The sequence below is a fragment of the Dromiciops gliroides genome, chromosome 3 (assembly GCF_019393635.1).
Source record: "Dromiciops gliroides isolate mDroGli1 chromosome 3, mDroGli1.pri, whole genome shotgun sequence".
NCBI lineage: Eukaryota > Metazoa > Chordata > Mammalia > Microbiotheria > Microbiotheriidae > Dromiciops > Dromiciops gliroides.
The window spans coordinates 573,432,124-573,452,141 of record NC_057863.1 but is presented as its reverse complement, the minus strand read 5'-3'; the positions used below and the strand labels follow the sequence as shown (position 1 = coordinate 573,452,141).

Genomic DNA, 20,018 nt, shown 5'->3' with positions numbered 1-20,018 from the left:
TCCAACCCTTTCATCTGACAGATGAAAAAAGGAAATCACATTCCGAGATTGCAAGAGCTGAAGAAAAAAAGTCAAAGCCCACCAGAAGTACTTTGAGCCAGGAGGTGAATGGTGGAGGCATCATAACAATAATAACAAGAAACATGTATGAAATGCCTACTATATGCCAGGCACTGACTAGGTAAAGGGGTCATGAGTACCAAGAATAAAACAATCCCTAGCCACAAGAAGCATGTGTTCTAAGGGATGAGGCAAGTGCATATATAGATATATACAGTTTAAATATAATGTGAATAAATACAAATAAATATAAAGTAGTTAAATGTAAGATAGGGAAAAAAAACACTAGCAGTTAATGAGGTCAGGAAAGGCTTTATGGAGAAGACAGTACTTGGGCTGCATCTTTTAGGAAGAGAGGGACTCTATCAAGAGGGTAAAGAGAAAGTATCCAGGCATGCAGCAGGGTCAGTACAAAGTCAGTACAAAGGAGCAGAGGTGGGAGAGGGAGGACTGTGTGTGAAGAACCTCTAGAAGAGCTGTTTGGCTGCATCAGAGAGTGTGGGAGAATACTGCCCATTGAGGCTGGAAAGACAGGCTGGGTCCAGGCTATGAAGGCTGAACAGATGAGTTTATCGTTTATCCTTGAGGCAGGAGGAAGCTGTGGAGTTGAATGAGTTGGGGAATCAGATGGTCAGATTTGTGCTCAAACAGCAGCAGGGAAGCTGGAGTGAAGTGATGAGAGACTTGAGCCAAGAAAGTCATTTAGGTGGCTGTTGCCAAAAGGTGTTAAAAGCCTAAACTAAGGTGGTAGCACTGTGAGTAGAGAAAGAAGGAGTGAGATGTGAGATATATTGTGAAGGCAGAATTGGCAAGATGCGGCCATTGAATAAATATGTAGGGTGGGGGAGACTGAGGAATCGAGGATAATGCCACAGTTATAAACCTGGGAGAATGGCAGCATGGTTGTACCTTCAAGAGAAACAGGGACATTTGGAAGGACATTTGGAAGAGGGAAGGGTTTAGGGGTAAACAGAATGAGGTCAGTTTTCTATATGTCTTGGACTTGCGATCTCTTCAGGATATCCAATCACATTTATGCCATACAACCCTTTCCTCATCCTCATCCTTGTGTTGTTAGTATGTGGTGCCTTTGTTTAGGTGGTTAAATTTTTTGATATAGAAAAAGATGGGAAGTCAAAAAGAATGGGGAAACTTGAAGTGTAATTGCTATTTTACAACAGGACAAAAGAAGTTCTCTTTTCACTGCTACCTACTATTAGCATATACTCAAGATCTGTGGTAGAGAAAGGAACCAGACAAGGCACTTTATACACAGCACTATCCAATGCATAGAATTTGATATGACTAACTTAACAAAATATTGCTCCTATAGGCAACTCCTCAAGTTAAGAAAATGCCTTTTTTATAAGTAGAATCTATCCTTGAACAGTATTCATTACAACAAGATTTTCCCTGGATTACATCACCAATGTCTAGATTTAGAAGTAGAATGTCAAAACTGATTCCTTACTTCCATTCCTCGAGCTCGGTTCACTAAACAGTACACCTCCGTGAGTGACATTATTCCTCCCCGTTCCTGTTTAAATATGAAACAAGTAAATTTATTACACAATACGGTTGGCGGCAAAGCTCCCTGCAACTTGTATAATAGTATTAAATCATAGTACACCAGAAAATAAAGACGCACAAGAAAATACTGAGAAAAATTCCATATTCGGATTTCAAAAATTCTTTTTCAAGTTCAAAGATGGTGTTACGATTACTGTTTAATATTTACTAACTGGTTAAGAAGGTCTTATAAAGTTTTACAATCATAAGGTCCAAGGGAGATTAGGGGTCACCCAAGAGGGACAACCCTATTTGAAACATGATTGTATTCATTCTATAAGAGCCCTGACAAGTGGCCATCCAGACTTTTTCAACACCTCTCCAAGTAGTCCTTTGCTTGGAAGACATTCCTGCTCATTCCTATAAGTGAAATCATCTTCTTTGCATCTTCCACCCTCTGTTGCTAGTTCTACCCCACCTTGAATCACACAGAATAAATCTAATCTTTCTTTCCAAACGGCAGGCTTGAAGGGCTTGGAAAAACACTATCATGTCCTTCCTAAAATTCTTCTTCTTTAGCATTAAGTACCTTTTGGAGAATGTATGGGGAAAAAAATGTAAACTGCTCCTGTATGTCGAGTTAGAATCTCTACAACTATCATAGAACATTGCCTACTAATTTATCTTAAAGCCTCTTTTGTGTTAGGTGTTAGAGTTAGAGAAAGGAAACAAGAGGAGCTCTAAGAAGATATACTATTGTACTTTTTAACTAAGAAAGTCATATATTTAATAATAATCTATAAAGTACAGCCATGGTAGAAATTAAATATACAAGAAAGGAAAAACCATTAGCAGTTTCATTCAAACCAATGAATATTTATTCCCAAAAGAAACAAGATAATAGAATATTAGCTGAAGGTTAATCGAAATACGAGAAGGGGCATTCCTATCAAGGTTCCTGATGACTTGATAGTGAAGAAATGAAACACTGCCAAAAATAAGGGGTTTATACTTGGTATTTACCTCTAAAGGCACCTGCAGTATTCCAGCAAGTTGTTTTGCCAGCTGCATGTGGTAATGTGTGCCTGAGCCATGTGTTTCCCTGGTAACTGGATTAGCTATACCCATGCTCAGCAAGTAGGATTTGAACCGGATGGTCTAAATGGGAAAGAGGAAAAAACATACATCAATGTCGTGGCAGTTAGATTTGTTTTTCTTTTAATGTTTAAGACTTTTCTTTCTGCTGGCCATCAATGAGATGTTCAATTAAATACTTCACTCTTTCCTCTCCAACCTCCAAGGGACCTTAGGAATCATCTAGTCTAGTCAGGACATGATAGGGAATCCTCTTTATAACATTCTCAACAGACAGCCATCTAAGCTCCATCTGATGAACTTCAGTGCGGGAAAGTAATTATCTTTCCAAGGCAGTCCATCATTCTTTTTGTTTTTCAGTCATTTCAGTCATATTTGGTTCTTCATTACCACATTTGGGGTTTTCTAGGCAGATACTGGAGTAGTTTGCCATTTGCTTCTCCAGCTCATTTTACAGATGAGGAGACTGAGGCAATCAGGGTTAAGTGACTTGCCCAGGGTCACACAGCTTGTCCGTGTCTGGGATAAGATCTGAACTCAAGCAGATGAGTCTTCCTGACTCCAGGACAGCCACCCAGCTGTCTATCACTCTGGGCTAGCTTTAATTGTTAGGGATTTTTTTTTTAACATTGAATGAAGAGTCTCAATCTTCCCCTCTGCAAATGACTAGACGATATTTATAATCTCTCGTTATTTGTAATAGGGAAAGAATTTCTAGCAATACTCTGGATAAATTTAATAATATAGACTCCCCTTCCTTTATCTTCTCGTCTTACTGTTTCTTCACTTCACCAGTCTAGCAATTAAGAAAAATATGGTAACAACTACATTTAATACCAATCACAAGGTTATCATTAGAATAAATACCTTCAAAACCTCGACTTCAAACAATTTTTGCCTAAAAATTGACTCCCAAAAAGGCTGTAGAAAACAATCATCTTTTACTCTCTTTTTATAATATTCTTAGCACCCTAATATTCATAATTCAAGAAAAAACTTTTTTAAAATCAACCTATTACCTGTTACAGCTAACACAATGACTTTAAGTCAAATATCTTGCACTTTTGAAGTATTTTCATTCAATTTCAAGTCCCCAAAACAAAAACTCTGTTAAAAGGTAGACCATCAAAACATTTACTTATGATATATGCATGCATGCTTACATATTTATTTATTTTTTGCTTTTGCCTAAAAAAATGCAAAACTATTACTTACTTCATCTTCTGTGATGTCACCTTGCTTATCCTTAATTTTATTAGCTATAGATTTGGATAATTCGACCATTTCCTTTGCCTGTAAGAAAAAGTACCCATATTTTCTATTTACAAAATATGTTTAAAAACAATACAACTGTTGAGAATATAACAAGTATAAATCAATGTACCTTGACCATGAGCTTGCTGAGGTCTTCAAAAGCCTGAAATGAAAAAAAAAATTAAGTTTTAATGGAATGGATATAAAAGGATTCAAAAATTTTAAAACAATGAAAGTAATGTTCCTTTGATAGTTTCATTATGATATAAATTGGAGATGGAAAGGTCTCCAACTAAGAAATACATGAAATTTTCATTTAAGGAATCTGGAAAATCACTATTGATGGATATAAATATGCTAATTTCAATTAAACTGAATAATTCTAAAATTTTTTCCTCAAAAAACAAGCACTGGGCCTGAAATCAGGAAGACTCATCTTCCTGAATTCAAATCTGGCCTCAGTCACTTACTAGCTGTGTGATCTTGGGCAAGTCACTTAACCCTGATTAGGCAATCAGTTCCCCATCTGTAAAATGAGCTGGAGAAGCAAATAGCAAACCACACCAGTACCTTTAACAAGAAAACTCCAAATGGGGTTACAAAGAGTCAGATACAACTGAAACAACTAAACAATAACAAAAAATTCCTATTGGTTTAAAAAACAAAATGGCATACCATAAAGAATGAAGTTGATTTCAGAAAACACAATTTACTTTGCCATGAAGTCAGTAATAAAATGCTGTCACTTGATTTCCTTCGATAAGAATTTAAGAAACAAAGGTGGTTTTGGTGGGGTTGTTTTGCTGGCCAAAAATGGCTAGTACAGAGGCAGAAACATTCAGTGGGTACGCTTCTGACTTTAATAGAAGGTGTGATTTTGTACTGAAGTGCTTTGAATAGTGGTGTTTGTCTATGAGATTTGTATCTTTGCATCTCTTGGTCCTGGTACAAATTATGAATCCCAGTGAAGTGGTTACATGGATTCAAATTTGCACTAGTTGAAGTTACAATTATGTAAAATATGATCACTGGATCTAGTCCAATGGAAATATGCAGTAGAAATTTGAACAATGTGCCCATTTTGTATAATTTATTGTTCATGTGATTAATCAAGACCCGGCTACATGTCTGTAGTATTGGGTATGATGGATGTAGTCAGATTCAAAAACAAACAAGCATACACACACACACACACACACACACACACACACACACACGAGATGACAAAAATGTATTACTAGATCTACAGCTAAAACCGGTTTCAATGATTCAATGATTAAATCAACCTTTAATATTATATCTCAGTATACTTCAACAAACCTCCAACAATGTCATCATGACCCATACATCTCATTATTTAATTTAAATGTTGAACATAAATTATCTTAATTTACTGAACTTTTCCTCAAAAAGTCATCATGAAGTTTCACTGTGAAAAGGATAGAGCTGTTGTTATTGATCATAACTGTGTCAGCAAAATGTAAACTCTGCAGGTTCTCCTGTGATGGTAAGATTTTGATTAAGGTCCCAGGAACCAGATAGATTGGTCTCCCCAGGTCCAGCCCAGCTAAGCACAGACCAGTTCATCATCCAGATGACTCCTTGGTGATGAATTCTTTGGCCATGGGAAACCATAAAATGAAGGAAATTTAAAATGGCCCTCAACTCTGTGCATACTTCCTTCCGTAGTAATGGTGGAAGGGTAACAGAAATAGTAGGCAGAAATGCTAAGAGTCAGTTCTTAGACCACAAACATTGACTCGGCTGTTAGAATTCTAAACGTGAAATCTTTGTCCAGTGTCCAATGAGTAGATGTACTATTTTTTGTTTGTTTGTTTTGGGGTTGGGTTTTTTTTTGCAAGGCAATGAGGGTTAAGTGACTTGCCCAGGGTCACACAGCTAGTGTCAAGTGTCTGAGGCTGGATTTGAACTCAGGTTCTCCTGAATCCAGGGCTGGTGCTTTATCTACTGAACCATCTAGCTGCCCTCCCTAGATGTACTATTAAAGAAAAAGAATGATATCCATCTTGAGATTCTTAATTGAAACCAAAAGACAAAAGGAAAGTACAGCTAAATGGCAAGATATTTTGCAGGTTTTCATTGAAGATGAAAAGAAAGGAATGTTGGTGGCTGGTTTCATTGTGTATCCAATGGCAAAAAGAAACAAAATTTCATGAGACAATTATCTCTGAAATGCAGTGCTCCTGAGAAGCCTTTGCAAAAAGACCTCCATGAAGATAACTGCAGCTTGTGGGTTAATATCTGTTGCAGGGGATGAAAAGAAACATTCTAGGGGCAACAAGGTGGTGCAGTGGATAAAGCATCGGCCCTGGATTCAGGAGGACCTGAGTTCAAATCCAGCCTCAGATACTTGACAGTAGCTGTGTGACCCTGGGCAAATCACTTAACCCTCACTGCCCTGCAAAAAAAAAAAACCAACAAAACAAAAAGAAACATTCTAAAAAGAATTTGGTAAGACCCTCTCAAGTAAATTAACATATTTTTTCACACCTGGTGACTTCAATCTCAAAGTAAACATAGGGGAGAGCAGCAAAAAAAAAAACTGGTTGAAAACATGGTTCAGAAGTAAGAAACAAATACTGGTGGACATTCTACAAGTCTTGCATGCCTACAAATCATGACTGCCTTAAGAAAGGAGGGAAGAAGGGATAAATAAAGTGCCTACTTAGTGTAGGTTCTTCACTGTGCTTTACAAGTATCTCATTCAACCCTCACAACAACTCTGGAAAGGAAGTACAGTATTATCCCTATTTTACAGTTGAAGATACTGAAGCAGACACAGGCTTTGACGTGTCTAGGCATCAGACAAGCTAGTAAATATCTAAGGCTGGATTTGAATTAAGGCCTCTCTGACTCTGGGCCCAGCATTTTATCTGCTACACCACCTAGATATTTTAAGAAATTTAGAAGGTGCCAGGCATAGTAAGCACCAAATTTTATATATATATATATATATATATTTTTTTTTTTTTAAGAAAATAAAACTTATATTCTGACAGGAAATGACTACTTATTGAGGTGGGAGTCCTTTCTGAGTCAGTTGACTATATACTCAACCTATGGACATGTTACAGCAAAAATCAAAATCGATGCTAAATTAGAAAAAAAAAAGATATGACACAATTGGGGCAACTCCAACCCACCCTATTTAAACAAGTTCTTGAAGCCAAAAAAAAAAAAAAAAGGATAGAAGGCAGATATTAACATAGATATGACCATTCGTAAGGAAGTTTATCCCATATAAAGCAATCACCATAAGGAAGAGACTGAAAAAAGTCTTGAAACCTCCGCTGGTAGCAAACACTTGATCTTCTTGCCAAGGAAAGAAATAAGGCAGCCAAGGGCAATACTAATTTAGCATATAAATTCATCTGTAGAATCTGATAGAGGAAGATGATGGAAGCTTATGAGGATTGCTACCTCATAAAAACAGCAAAACCCATTAGAGAGAAAAAAACGAGTCTACAGAAATCTTTAAAAGAGAACCAAGTGGGGCAGCTAGGTGGCACAGTGGACAAAGCATAAGCCCTGGATTCAGGAGGACCTGAGTTCAAATGCGGCCTCAGACACCTGACACTAGCTGTGTGACCCTGGGCAAGTCACCTAACCCTTATTGCCCCCCCACACACACACACCCTCCCCCAAAAAGAAAACCAACTAAGAGCCAGATGTTTAAAGATGACATTAGAAGGAAAACAACAGACAAGAAGTTGAAACAATTTCTAAGGATTTTCATAACAAAACTTTTCCTCAATCAATGACAGTAAAGGCACCACAACTGGACTCTAAAATCACAGTCCTTGATGTGCTGCATGACAAAGGAGAAAGGACACTAAAGATGACAAAGATGGGATGAGCAGCACCTCTATGCAAAGTAAATCTGCAAAGTTGCAGTTAAAGGATTGTGAACCTAGAGCTAAAAAGGACCTCAAAGGCCCTTCAGAGCAGAGGAAGACAATTTCCAAGGGGATTAAGTGACTTGCCCAAGATTACAGAGGTAAAAAGTGAGATCTAAACCCAGGTCCTCTGATTCCAGAGCTAGCATGTTCTGCACCATCCCACAATGCCCCCCCCCCCAGGTGGCAGACCTGCAGGGCAATGAAGGACTGATTCCCAAGATATCTGAAGGAGGAAAAAGTACCAAACATTTGGAAAAATCACAGATCTGAGTGATACCAAAAATAGATATGCCTCTTCTCCTGTAAAATGTATGAAGATAATAAATCCACACTTGCATTGAATGCCTCATTGATGAAAGTGGAAGAAGGAAACAAGGAGGCTTTCACAACTGCTTTTCTAAAGTATGGTACTACTGACTGAGAAGTGTAGAGAATACTAGATGTGCCTGAATTCACTGTTAGCTCTAAAATGGAAAAAACCACCACCACCACATTTTATTTGGTTGGCCAAAACGCTCCCTTTCTTCAAGGCTCTCTACCAACAGAGTGCATCCCATTCAATTTACAATTCCTTGAAAGATAAATGTGTGTGTGTGTGTGTGTGTGTCTGTGTGTGTGTGTGTGTGTGTGTGTACTAAAGGTGTGTACCACTGCTATAGAGAATCTTCTGTGCAAAATTCCAATAAAAAGACTACAAGATCTTTTAGATGTTTTTGTTTGTAGATGTCATCTGTTGACTAAAAAAAGTAAGTCCCAGAACAATCTCACAATCACTCAAAATAATTTGGGCTAACAATCTATGCAGGAAAAAAAAAGTGGAAGAAGAATGCTTTATCCAGGCTACTGCATGCAGCTGGATGCAGGGGGTCCATATCTCTGGTCCATCAGTACATATGTCTCAGACGTAGAGATGGACAATGAACTGGGCACAGAATTAAACAGGAAGAGATCAGGCTGAATGGAAACAAAGACCCATCTTTAAAAAAAAAATCAACATTCTTTCAGTGATTGCTGTGTGTCGTGTGCCAAGTCATGGAAAACCAGTATCTAAATTGTGGGTCACCCAAACAAAGGAAATGAAAAGGCACATGGCAGTTGTAACTAGGCTACAACCAAATGGCTTAAAGGATATTACCAGAGAGACAGAGGAAAAGAAAGGAGGTAGACTGTTAGTACATCTAGAACAAAGGATAAGTGGACAACACACATTCCTGGTCAGAAAAAATCAAGCGCACAAGGAAGCAGTTTTCAGACAAAGAAATCAAAGCGAACTATAATCTTATGGAAAAATGCTCTAGATCACTACTGATCAGAAAAATGCAAATTAAAACTCTGAGGTATCAACTTCATACCTAACAGAGCAGCACATATAACAAAAAAGGAAAATATTGGATGTTGGAGAGCATGTGTAAAAACTGGGATGCTAATCCACTGTTGGCAGAGTTGTGAAAAGATCCAACCATTCTGGAGGGCAACTTGGAACTATGCCCAAAGGGATACAGAACTGTATAAACCCTTTCATCCAGCAATACCACTACTTGGTTTATATCCCAAAGATTGATCTCCAAAAAAGAGAAAAAGACCTATTTGTTCAAAAATATTTATAGCAGCTCCTTTTTTTGTGGTGGCTAAGAATTGGAAATCAAAAGAATGCCCATCCATTGGGGAATGGTTAAATAAGCTGTGGTATATGATGGTGATTGAATCTTATTGTGCTATAAGAAATGGCATGCAGGATGATTTCAGAAAAACCTGGAAAGACTTGTATGAACTGATGTATAGTGAAGTGAGCAGAACCAAGAGAATACTGTGCACAGTGACAGCAATACTGTTTGATGAAGAACTGTGAATGACTTAACTATTCTCAGCAATACAATGATCCATGATAACTGCAAAGGACTACTGAAACATACTCTCCACCTCCAAAGAAAGAACTGTTATTGATGGAACACAGACTGAAGCATACTATTTTCCACTCTTTCATTTTTTTCTTTTATTCAAGTTTTCTTATACAAAATTACTAATATGGTAATGTTTTACACTGGGAGGTGCATGGGGAGAGAAGGAAGGAGGGATAAAATTTGAAACTTAAAACTTTAAGTAAGAATGTTTATTATTTTTTTAAAAAGTAAGCAACTAGCACTACTAAGTGCTGAGTAGTATAGCAGGAGTGCTGGCAATACAAAGAAAGGCAAAAAACAGTCCCTATTCCCAAGGGGCTCACAATCATTAATGGGGGAACAACAGGCAAACAACTATGCACAAATAAGATATACACAGATATAACCCAGACATAAACAACAAACTGGAGGAGATCTCAGAAGGAATATAATAATAGCATTAAAGGGGAGCCAGAAAAGCTTCTAGTTGAAGGCGGGACTGTAACCAAGACTTGAAGGAAGCCTGTGAAGTGACAGAGTGGAGATGAGCAAGGAGAAAGAAGCAGACCAGGGAGATGTCCAGCGAAAAGGCACAGAACGGGGAGAGGGGAACGTCATGTGTGAGGCTGTTAGGATGCCAGTGTCACAGAGACTCCAGCTCATAGAGCACATGGAGGAGAATAACGTGTAAGAAGCCTGGAAAGGGAGGAAGAGGCCAGGTTATGAGAGGTTTAAAAGCCACGAACTGTCAAGTGATCCAGAGGAATGCCAGCATTTGGGGTGGAACCCCCCAGGAAGACTTCAGTTATGGAGACTGAGAAGGAATGGGTGGGTTACAGCTGGCACTGATGGAGGAAGTCTCCAGAGCACTGAGATCACAAATTCATCAAAGCATCAAAAAATACTGAAAAATGGGCATGAAGCATAGAAGGGCACATACGTTCTAAAAATCAGAAGACACCTTTGGAGTCCTCTAATCCAGTTCTGATCTGACAACCCTTCTAGGATAGCCTTCAGTGGAGGTGTAGCCCACACAAATGTTATGTCTCACGTGACTAACTACCATGGTGTTTAAAATAATTGTTCTGAGTATATTTTTAAAAAATAATTCAACTGCAGTAAGCTTGTGGCCATTTCTGTGTATGCAGAATATTGCCCATCTGTAAAAGGATTTTGCTAAATGAATAGTATATTCTGTAAAATTCTTCTGACCACCAAGGGCAGCCATGGAAACAAAGGGGAATATGCACACACCTAACAGGAACTTCCTCAGATAAACAAAGGCTAAAGCCCTGGATTCTTATCAGCAACAAACAGCAGATGCAGGAAACCTTTTGTGGGAAACTCTGGGCACCAGCTCTGAAATTAAGTCATTTCTAACACTGAAAGCCTTGGGCAAACTAAAAACCATACCTTTTCTTTGAACATACAACACACACATACACACACACAAATAGATTTAACACAAAAACTTTGGAAATATAAAGTAGTGACAGGGTTCTTTTCTCAGCAACAAAGCAAGCAAATAAACAAGATAACATATTTATCAAATTACTTTATTAATAATATGCTATATCGGGCAGCTACATGTCGCAGTGGATAGAGCACTGACCCTGGAGTCAGGAGTACCTGAGTTCAAATCTGGCCTCAGACACTTAACACTTACTAGCTGTGTGACCCTGGGCAAGTCACTTAACCCTAACTGCCTCACTAAAAAAAAATAATAATTTAAAAAATAATAATAATAATATGCTATATCTTCACATGGAAAAATGCCATCTATTCTATCAAAATACTAGTAAATCCATAAGGAAAGTATACATGTAAATGTTGATCACTTCTAATTTATAGACATTTAAAGTCAGAAGGTCCCTGAGAGGTAATCTAGTTCAACCCTCCCCCCCCCCCCCCATTTTAGAGCTGAGGGAATTAAGGCTCCCAAAGATGAAATGGCCTGTCCAAGGTCACATAGTCAGCAAATGGCTGAGCTAGAACTTGACTGGAGCTACTCTGAGGCAGCGTCCAGTTCTCTTTCCCTCAGCCATTATAAACTAAAAATAGATACAAAGTTGCTATAAGGTATTTTAGTAAATATGTAAATTATTTAAAGTGATTATGAAAATATAAAGCAAAGCTTCTTGGTTTCAGCCTCTATCATTCCTTTAATATTTAAAGTCACCTACCCATCCTGTAAAGTGAGTGAGGGAACTTTGCCCCCAATTCAAGTAAAAGCAATTTACCCACTTAATCATGCTTACTATCCGTTATCTGATTTTCCAGTTTTTTAATTTATTTTTTTGTTTTATCTTTTTTGGGGGTAGAAGGAAATGGGGAGAGGTTTGGCCTGCACCTATGATTTCATAGGTTTAGGGCAGTTCTGATGAGGAAAATGCCCTCTTACACATGCGGGTTTGTAACTAATCTTGAATGTGCAGTCTTTGGCATTTCAAAGGGGACACTGCAAGATTAAGTGACTTGCCCAGGGTCAAGTGTCAAAGGAACATGGATTTCAAGTACAAAATGTCCTTGCCTGCAGACCACTGTGCCTCGGGATCAGGTCTTCCAGCCCAGACACCTTTATACTTTCCTATCACCACACATCAGTTCCAAGCTTCCCCTGAAATTCCGAGCAGGATACCAAGTGCACACAACTATACAAAGCAAGTGGTATGAGGAAAGCCCTGGCAAAGTAGACACAGCATACCAGGGGTCAGGAATGCCTGTGTTGGAGTTCTGGCTTCTTGGTAGCTGTGACACCTTGGGCAAGTAATGTAACATTGTCTCTGTCTCAGAGAACTCTCCTGTGAAGGCATATTCAGGTGATCTGCTTGGTGGAAGGAGATTGTACTGAGAAACAACAGACCCTCTGATATTCAAGCACCTCTTTCCACTTAAACAGGACATCATTTCTCTGGCATTTACAGTGGCCAGACTCAATGACCGTGAATTCATGTTAACTAGCCAAGATAGCACAGAGTAGTGAAATGAATGCTGAAATAAGAGCTAAAAGATCTGAGGCCTAGTCTCAAATTTACATTAGCTGTGTGACTCTGGGCAAATCACTTATCTTTTTACTTTCCTGATTTCCTCAAGTGAAGAAATCCTCAGTTTCTTCAACCATAAATAGATGAATCATGATACCTGCTCCACCCTCATTCTAGGGTTATTGTGAGGACCTAATAAGAACATGTACCTGAACACACTCTATAAACTGCTTATTTTGTACAAATAAAGTATTATCACAATTACATTATTATTAATTTTATAATTGAATCCAAAAGATTCCACCATCAATAGAAGACAAAAATGGTCCAAAACCAAAGTCATTTAAATAAAATCTTTTCTAGTTTGACTTTTAAAATTGGGCTACAAGAGAATCTTTACAACCTGGATACTAACATGGAATTGTGTTCCGTGGGATACTTTCTTTTTCAGAAGATACTGTCCTAGATGAAGTAATATAATGCCCTAGATAGCCTATGTGTAAGAGTTTCTAGAGAGCCGAGGTCTTTATCAGTAGAATTCCTTGCAAAGAAAGAGCCTCTCATTCACTGTACTCACATCCCCAACCTTTAGCACAGAGCCAGGCACAGAGCAGGAACTTCATCTTTGATCTATTCAAATTTATATTTAGAATTTCATTTTTGAAATTACATGTAAAATACAAATTTTGGTATCAATTTGTTTTTAAACTTTGTGCTTCAAATTCTCTTCCTCCCTCCCTCCCCAAACCCCTCCCCAAGAACTCAAGCAATTCAATATAAGCAACACATGAGCAGTCATGCACAACATTTCCACATTAGCCAGGTTGCGGAAAAAAAAAAAAACAGACAAAAACAAAGCTTCAGATAAAGGAATTAACACAAAAAAATTATGCTTCAATCTGTATTCAAATACCATCAATTCTTTCTCTCTAGATGGACTGCATTTTTCATAAGACCTTCAGAGTTGTCCTGGATCATTGCATTGCTGAAAATAACCTAGTTGTTCACAGCAGATCATCTCACAATATGACTGTTATTTTGTATACAGTACATTTCACTTTGCATCAGCTCATGCAGGTCCTTCCAGGTCTTTCTGTTGGCATCTTGCTCATCATTTTTTTTTAATAGTAAACTACATTTATATAGTACTTTAAAGAGAGATTTCCTTACAATAAACCCATGAGGTTGATTATTGCAACAACAGTAATAGATAACTTTTATATAGTACCTTATACTTGACAAAGAATTTTCTTCACAATAGCCCAGCAAAGTTAAGTACCATATGTTTTGCCATCATCCTCATCCTCGATCTATTCAAAAAGATCTTCAATGAAATCTTGGAAATAGGGAATTTTACTAGGACTTCTTAGCGAATCTGTTTCTACAAGCAATGATCTGATTCTGAAATCTAGCTGCTCCTAGGGGCTTGAAGAAAATCTGTTTGAAAGTGATTTGCCTGCCAAGGGGCCTATTGATGCCAACATAAAGAATATGCTAATGAAAAAGCATCTTTTTTTCAACTTTCAGATCTAAATTTCTGTGTCAGAGTGACAGAGTTCCTCTGTGCCTGGAATGCCTTCTCCTACATCTCTGCCAGTTATAATCCTACCCCTTTTTCAAGGCTCAATTCAAATGCCAATTAGCCTTCCTCGGTCCTCCGTGAATTAAAATTCCTCCTTCCTAAAAATTCTCATGGCACCTTGAACCTCTGGTTCACTTTCACACTCTAATTTGTCTCATATTTATTTGTATATATGTCTAAGTCTTCCTACCAGGGCAGGAATTGTGTTTTCACTTCCCCCCAGCAAGTTCCACAACATAGGACTTGCTCAATAAACACATGTTGTAATGAATGGACTTCCCAACCTATGACACAAAAAGTTAATTAGTAACAGCATCATGAATTAAATAAAATCTATATTTCTACAATTTGTTCACTATTAAAAATTTCCTTTAAGAGCACCATGAAAAATTTCAAAGAAGTCATGAAGAGTCCAGGTATAGTAATTAAGCAGCGATGTTATCTACAATTGAACTGAAATTCTTCTAGCTGGCAAATTCTAAAACAAAGTAAGACATAGGATGGATTGCCATTTTCATTCATATGTTTTATATATATATATATATGTATGTATGTATATAAACTATGGAGCCAGGTGACACAGAGAATAGAGCACAGGACCTAAGTTCAAATCTAGCCTCAGACATTTATTAGCTGTCTGCCTAAGAAAAATCACTTAATTGCACTGTGTCTCAGTCTACCCATGTAACATGTAAAATAGGGGAAACAATAGCAGTACCTACCCCATGAAATTATTGTAACAATCAAGTTTAGACACGTAAAGTGTTTTGCAAACCTTAAAGCACTCTTAAAAAGCTATTACTATTACTATTATTGCTATTGAGCATATTCATAACTGAGGTAGAGCAGGTGGGTTTACCATATTCTGAAATGAAAAATAACAGAAAGATAAGCCCCGCAGTATATAAAAACTCCAAGACAATAAAAGGATAAGAAGAATGCTGAGTTTTGGTAGATTCCCTACAGAGGATTAATGGAACAATAGGGCAATAATAACATAGAAGGAGGAGTAGATGTGCTGTGGAAAAACCATTACGTGGTGCACAAAGGTGATGATCAGTGGTAGGCCTCAAGAGTCAAAGGTATAAAATCTATTTAAGGATAAGAGGACCAAACTGAGCAACTATCTGGTAAGCCCAGATGCCAACAAAATCCTCATTATAATGCCTTTTGTCTGAAAAGTATGCAATAATATTAGGACTAAAAAGTAAACCTAGCATAAATAAGTAAACAGAGCAAATATCAGTATAACAACAAATACTAGATTTCCAAGTCTGAGCAAATGGTTCACTTATTCCTAATATTCAACACAACAAAGTTACCAAAAAATAAGATAATTTGGATAGTCCCAGGAAGTCAGTCACAACAGAATCTGATTTGTCAATTTTTGAAGATTGCAAGGCAGAGTAGATATAAAACAAAGCACAAAAAGGCATTAGATAGATAATCTCATTCCTCAGACTCACGCACTAATTGAATTTTGTCCATATGGTAAGTAACCACTAACCACCATCTAACTTTAGAATTATGGGGACTCTGACATTTTAATGATGTGTACTTTTGGTGACTTCCAAAAATACCAGCTGAAAGTGGAATTAATTTGTTCAGAAATTATTAGAGAAGATTTATTTTAACTGTATCACACAGGAATCAAAGATCATTTATCTATATTAAGCATGAAAAACTACATGGAAAAGCTTAGCTGTAACAACTAAGCATATCATTTAATACATGTTTAGTTTTGTTAAATAAGATTCTTTTAAAAATTTTGTTTCTATGGTTTCTTCTATATGATGACGCTCGATTCAGACATCTCGTTTAGTATACCCAAATTACCAACAACCCAAACTTGTGAGATGTGCTGCCAGGGTTAGTCCTCATGAAATGGATTTTTTCCTGTAAGTTAAGTCAATTGACCTGAAAGAAGAATTAACACTTGGAACCTACTCAAAAGCACAGCTCTAACCGGTTAAGCCAAAACTTCAAAAGGAGTAAATTTGTCTTCTCACTTCTTTCTGAAAAAAGTGTTTGGTTAAATTGTACCTACCTAAGATAAAGAGATGTGTTAGAAGCAGAGGTGGCTTTATGCACCTACATACATGGACTTTATGGGATAAAATGAGTCACATTTGTATCTAAAAACAACAATAAATGCATAGAGGCTCAGAGGAAAAGGTGACCTGGAAGCAGAGCAATAATTACCTCGGAAATGTTTTTGTCAGTTTCTTTTCTCTTTTCTTCTAGCTTCCTTTCAATTCCTACAATTCCTACGGCCCTTATTCTTCCTGGCTGAAAAACAAAAACATGTAGGATTCAGGAAGGAAATTTCAGACCTTTTTCACCCACCATACTGTGTTTTCAGCAGAGGAAAAGGGTCTACAAAGAACCAAAGTAAAACCGTGAATGAGGCTGTCAACAGTACTCTTTCATCCAGCTTCCTTTCAAAACATCCTCTTATCAGATGGTTAACTGGCAGTGCTCTCTAAATCCATAGAGAAAAAACTAAACATAAACAAAAGTACATACTTACCCCTAGATTTTTAAGTACATTATCAAAAACTTCCAACATTCCCCCCATGTTTCTATTCTAACTCTTCATTGAGTGTGGTATCGTAAGAATGTTAGAATGGAAGTCAGGAAGACTTCAAAATCCACCTCCAAAATTGATGGTCATCATGGACAAGACCTAACCTCTGAGTCAGTTTCCCCACCTGTAAAGTACCTGTAATATCTACCTCACAAGACTGTCATGAAGATCAAAATAAGTAATATATGTAAAGTGCTTTGTAAACACTAAAGGAAAAGCACAATATGTCAGTAATTACTGTTATTATTATTATTATTATCATTATATGAATTGATAGTAACAGTACACACAAGATATTTAATGAAGTCTCTACTAGGTCTCAAATTGTCAGCTCTATTTTTTGCCATTACAGTAATTATACAAGCAATTTTCAAGAATGCCAATATCTCTATATAACCACAGTGATTAATTTAGACTAGCTTGACAAGTTCCCTTCTATATAGAATTCTAGGCACCAATAAAAATCTGTTTTCGTTGCCTATTTCTATTAAGCAATATAGTGTACTTTTTATCATGAATCATTTGGAAGAAAAGAAATAATGCTACTTTACAGTTAATTGGTAATAAAAATGTCTTTGCTCCTGGAAAATTCTGTTTATAATATATAATATTCCTTTTGTGATTATATAGAAAAGTATAAAATTAGAAAATGTCAATGGTTTAAAAAAAATACCTCTTGTCCACTCTTCCTTTGCATTAGTTGGGACACTGCATATTCTCCCATCTTCGGTGAGTCATTTCTTCTGATAAACGCCTATAAAACTGTGTAAATAAGTAAATTTGAGATCATCAATTGGTAGAACCCTTCATTACTTAAAATCTCTTTACTCTGTTACATTAGCTAGATACTACTTCAGTCACTCTGTATGGTGTTCTCATAAACAATTCTGAGGGCACCAGTAGAAAGAGGAATTAGCTACTTATATAAGGAGATCCACTTTTTTTTTTTCTTAGTGAGGCAATTGGGGTTAAGTGACTTGCCCAGGGTCACACAGCTAGTAAGTGTTAAGTGTCTGAGGCCAGATTTGAACTCAGGTCCTCCTGACTCCAGGGCTGGTGCTCTATCCACTGCGCCACCTAGCTGCCCCAGGAGATCCACTCTTAACAAAAATGTCCTAAGTTACAGAGATCACTTACAAATAATATTTCATTTGCCTATCATATAGTTTATATTAAAGTGAATGTAATGTCAGAAATAATGTACAACCATTTTTCTTTCTTTCTTTCCTTTTGGTGGAGCAATGAGGGTTAAGTGACTTGCCCAGGGTCACACAGCTAGTAAGTGTCAAGTGTCTGAGGCCAGATTTGAACTCAGGTCCTCCTGAATCCAGGGCCAGTACTTTATCCACTGCGCCACCTAGCTGCCCCCACAACCATTTTTCAAAAAAGGAATTGAAAAATAATGTATGGGGGCAGCTAGGTGGTGCAGTGGATAGAGCATGGCCCTGGATTCAGGAGGACCTGAGTTCAAATCCAGCCTCAGACACTTGACACTAGCTGTGTAACCCTGGGCATGTCACTTAATCCCAAGTGCTTCACCAAAAAAAAAAAAGAAAAAGAAAAAAAAAGAATGTATCTAGTTAAAATATGAAGGCAGAAATCAGGAACCAAAGACTCTATTTTTGCAAAAAGGAGATGGTGAGGGGGCAGCTAAATGGTATAGTGGATATAGCACTGGCCCTGGATTCAAGAGGACCTGAGCTCAAATCTGGCCTCAGACACTTGACACTTACTAGCTGTGTGACCCTGGGCAAGTCACTTAACCCTCATTATCCCACCAAAAAAAAAAAAAAAGGAAATGGTGACCTTTAGATACACTAATAGCTTCAGTCATGCAATACTTATTTAGTATCTACTATGAACTAGGTATTCTAAAGAGATAACAAGAAGGGGGAAGATGAAAAAGAAAGCTAGAGAAATAAAACAAATGCAAAATGACTTGTTAATGCTTTTAAAGCAACCAATTATACATTAATGTAAAAGAAACTAAACACTGAGGGCACAAAAAGTAAAGAAATTAGGACATCTGGGTGGGGATTAATCAAGAAAGCCTTTGCATAAGTGTGTTTGGTAAAGTCCCTAAAGAATAATTGCTTCTCCAGAATCTGTGAACTATGCTCTTGAGAATCAGTCTGCCAATGAGCTCTAGGTGAGTATGCACACAGACAAGTATGCATGTGTATCTATCTAGCCATATATGTATGAGTATGTGTGTCTATATCTACTTACGGTCCTCTCACCAAGGCATTATAAAGGTTTTCCTCACTCTGTACTTCCCTTGTGTCTCTTCAATTCAACTACTTATTGTGCCACTGATAACTTTTAATACTTGTGAACAGTAAAGGAAAGGCAAAATTGAAAGAAATTACCAGCCTCCAGCTCTCCTTATGACCATCACTGCTTCATGCCTCCCACTTTCACCATAACCTTAACCAGATTAAATATATTCTGTCAGGAATCTGGTGGGAATAAAGAACATGCACTTGTATCTAGTTCTGTCCTGTCATTTATCCTGGGCTCCTTCAGACTGGTGAAGGGACAGTAGAATAAGACACCACCAAGAGATGATTCTCTGAACATACTTGGGTTAGAGTGTAATATACCAAAGAGGATAGAATTGGCAGGAGGAAAAAACAAGGTTCAAACTTATCTCTACCACATATAGGTGCTGTGTTGCTGGGTAAGCCACACATTGTAGAGAACTCACACTTGCAACTGCATGCCCAAGTCTCCCAATTCCCTGTCAGTAAGCATTTATTAAGCACCTACTAGGTGCCAGGCACTACACTAAGCAGTGAAGATAGAAAGAAAGGCAAAAGACAAGTTCTCAAGGAGCTACAACATGCAACTAAGTATGTGCAAACTACATACATAATAAATAGGAATTCACTAACAGAGGGAAGGCACCAGAATAAGAGGGATCAGGAAAGGCTTCCTGTCAAAGGTAGGAACTGAGCTAGGACTTACAGGAATCTAGGGAAGCCAGGGGGCAGAAATGAGAAGGGAAGAATGTTCAAGGAATGTGGGACAGCCAGTAAAAATGTCCTGAGTTGGGGATGGGGGTGGGGGGGAGTTGGGGGGGGGGGTGCAGCTAAGTGGTGTAGTGGATAAAGCACTGGCCCTGGATTCAAGAGGACCTGAGCTCAA

General features: G+C 37.7%; 1 protein-coding gene across 1 annotated transcript in view; it reads right to left on the bottom strand.

Annotated features, from left to right (window-relative positions):
* VPS36 (vacuolar protein sorting 36 homolog) overlaps positions 1-20,018 on the bottom strand; it is a 43,462-nt gene that overhangs the window by 8,964 nt on the left and 14,480 nt on the right. The window contains 7 exon segments of the mRNA XM_043996943.1: positions 1,532-1,597; positions 2,593-2,727; positions 3,880-3,957; positions 4,049-4,081; positions 16,487-16,573; positions 17,545-17,582; positions 17,585-17,633. Coding sequence (XP_043852878.1) covers positions 1,532-1,597; positions 2,593-2,727; positions 3,880-3,957; positions 4,049-4,081; positions 16,487-16,573; positions 17,545-17,582; positions 17,585-17,633 — 486 coding nt within the window.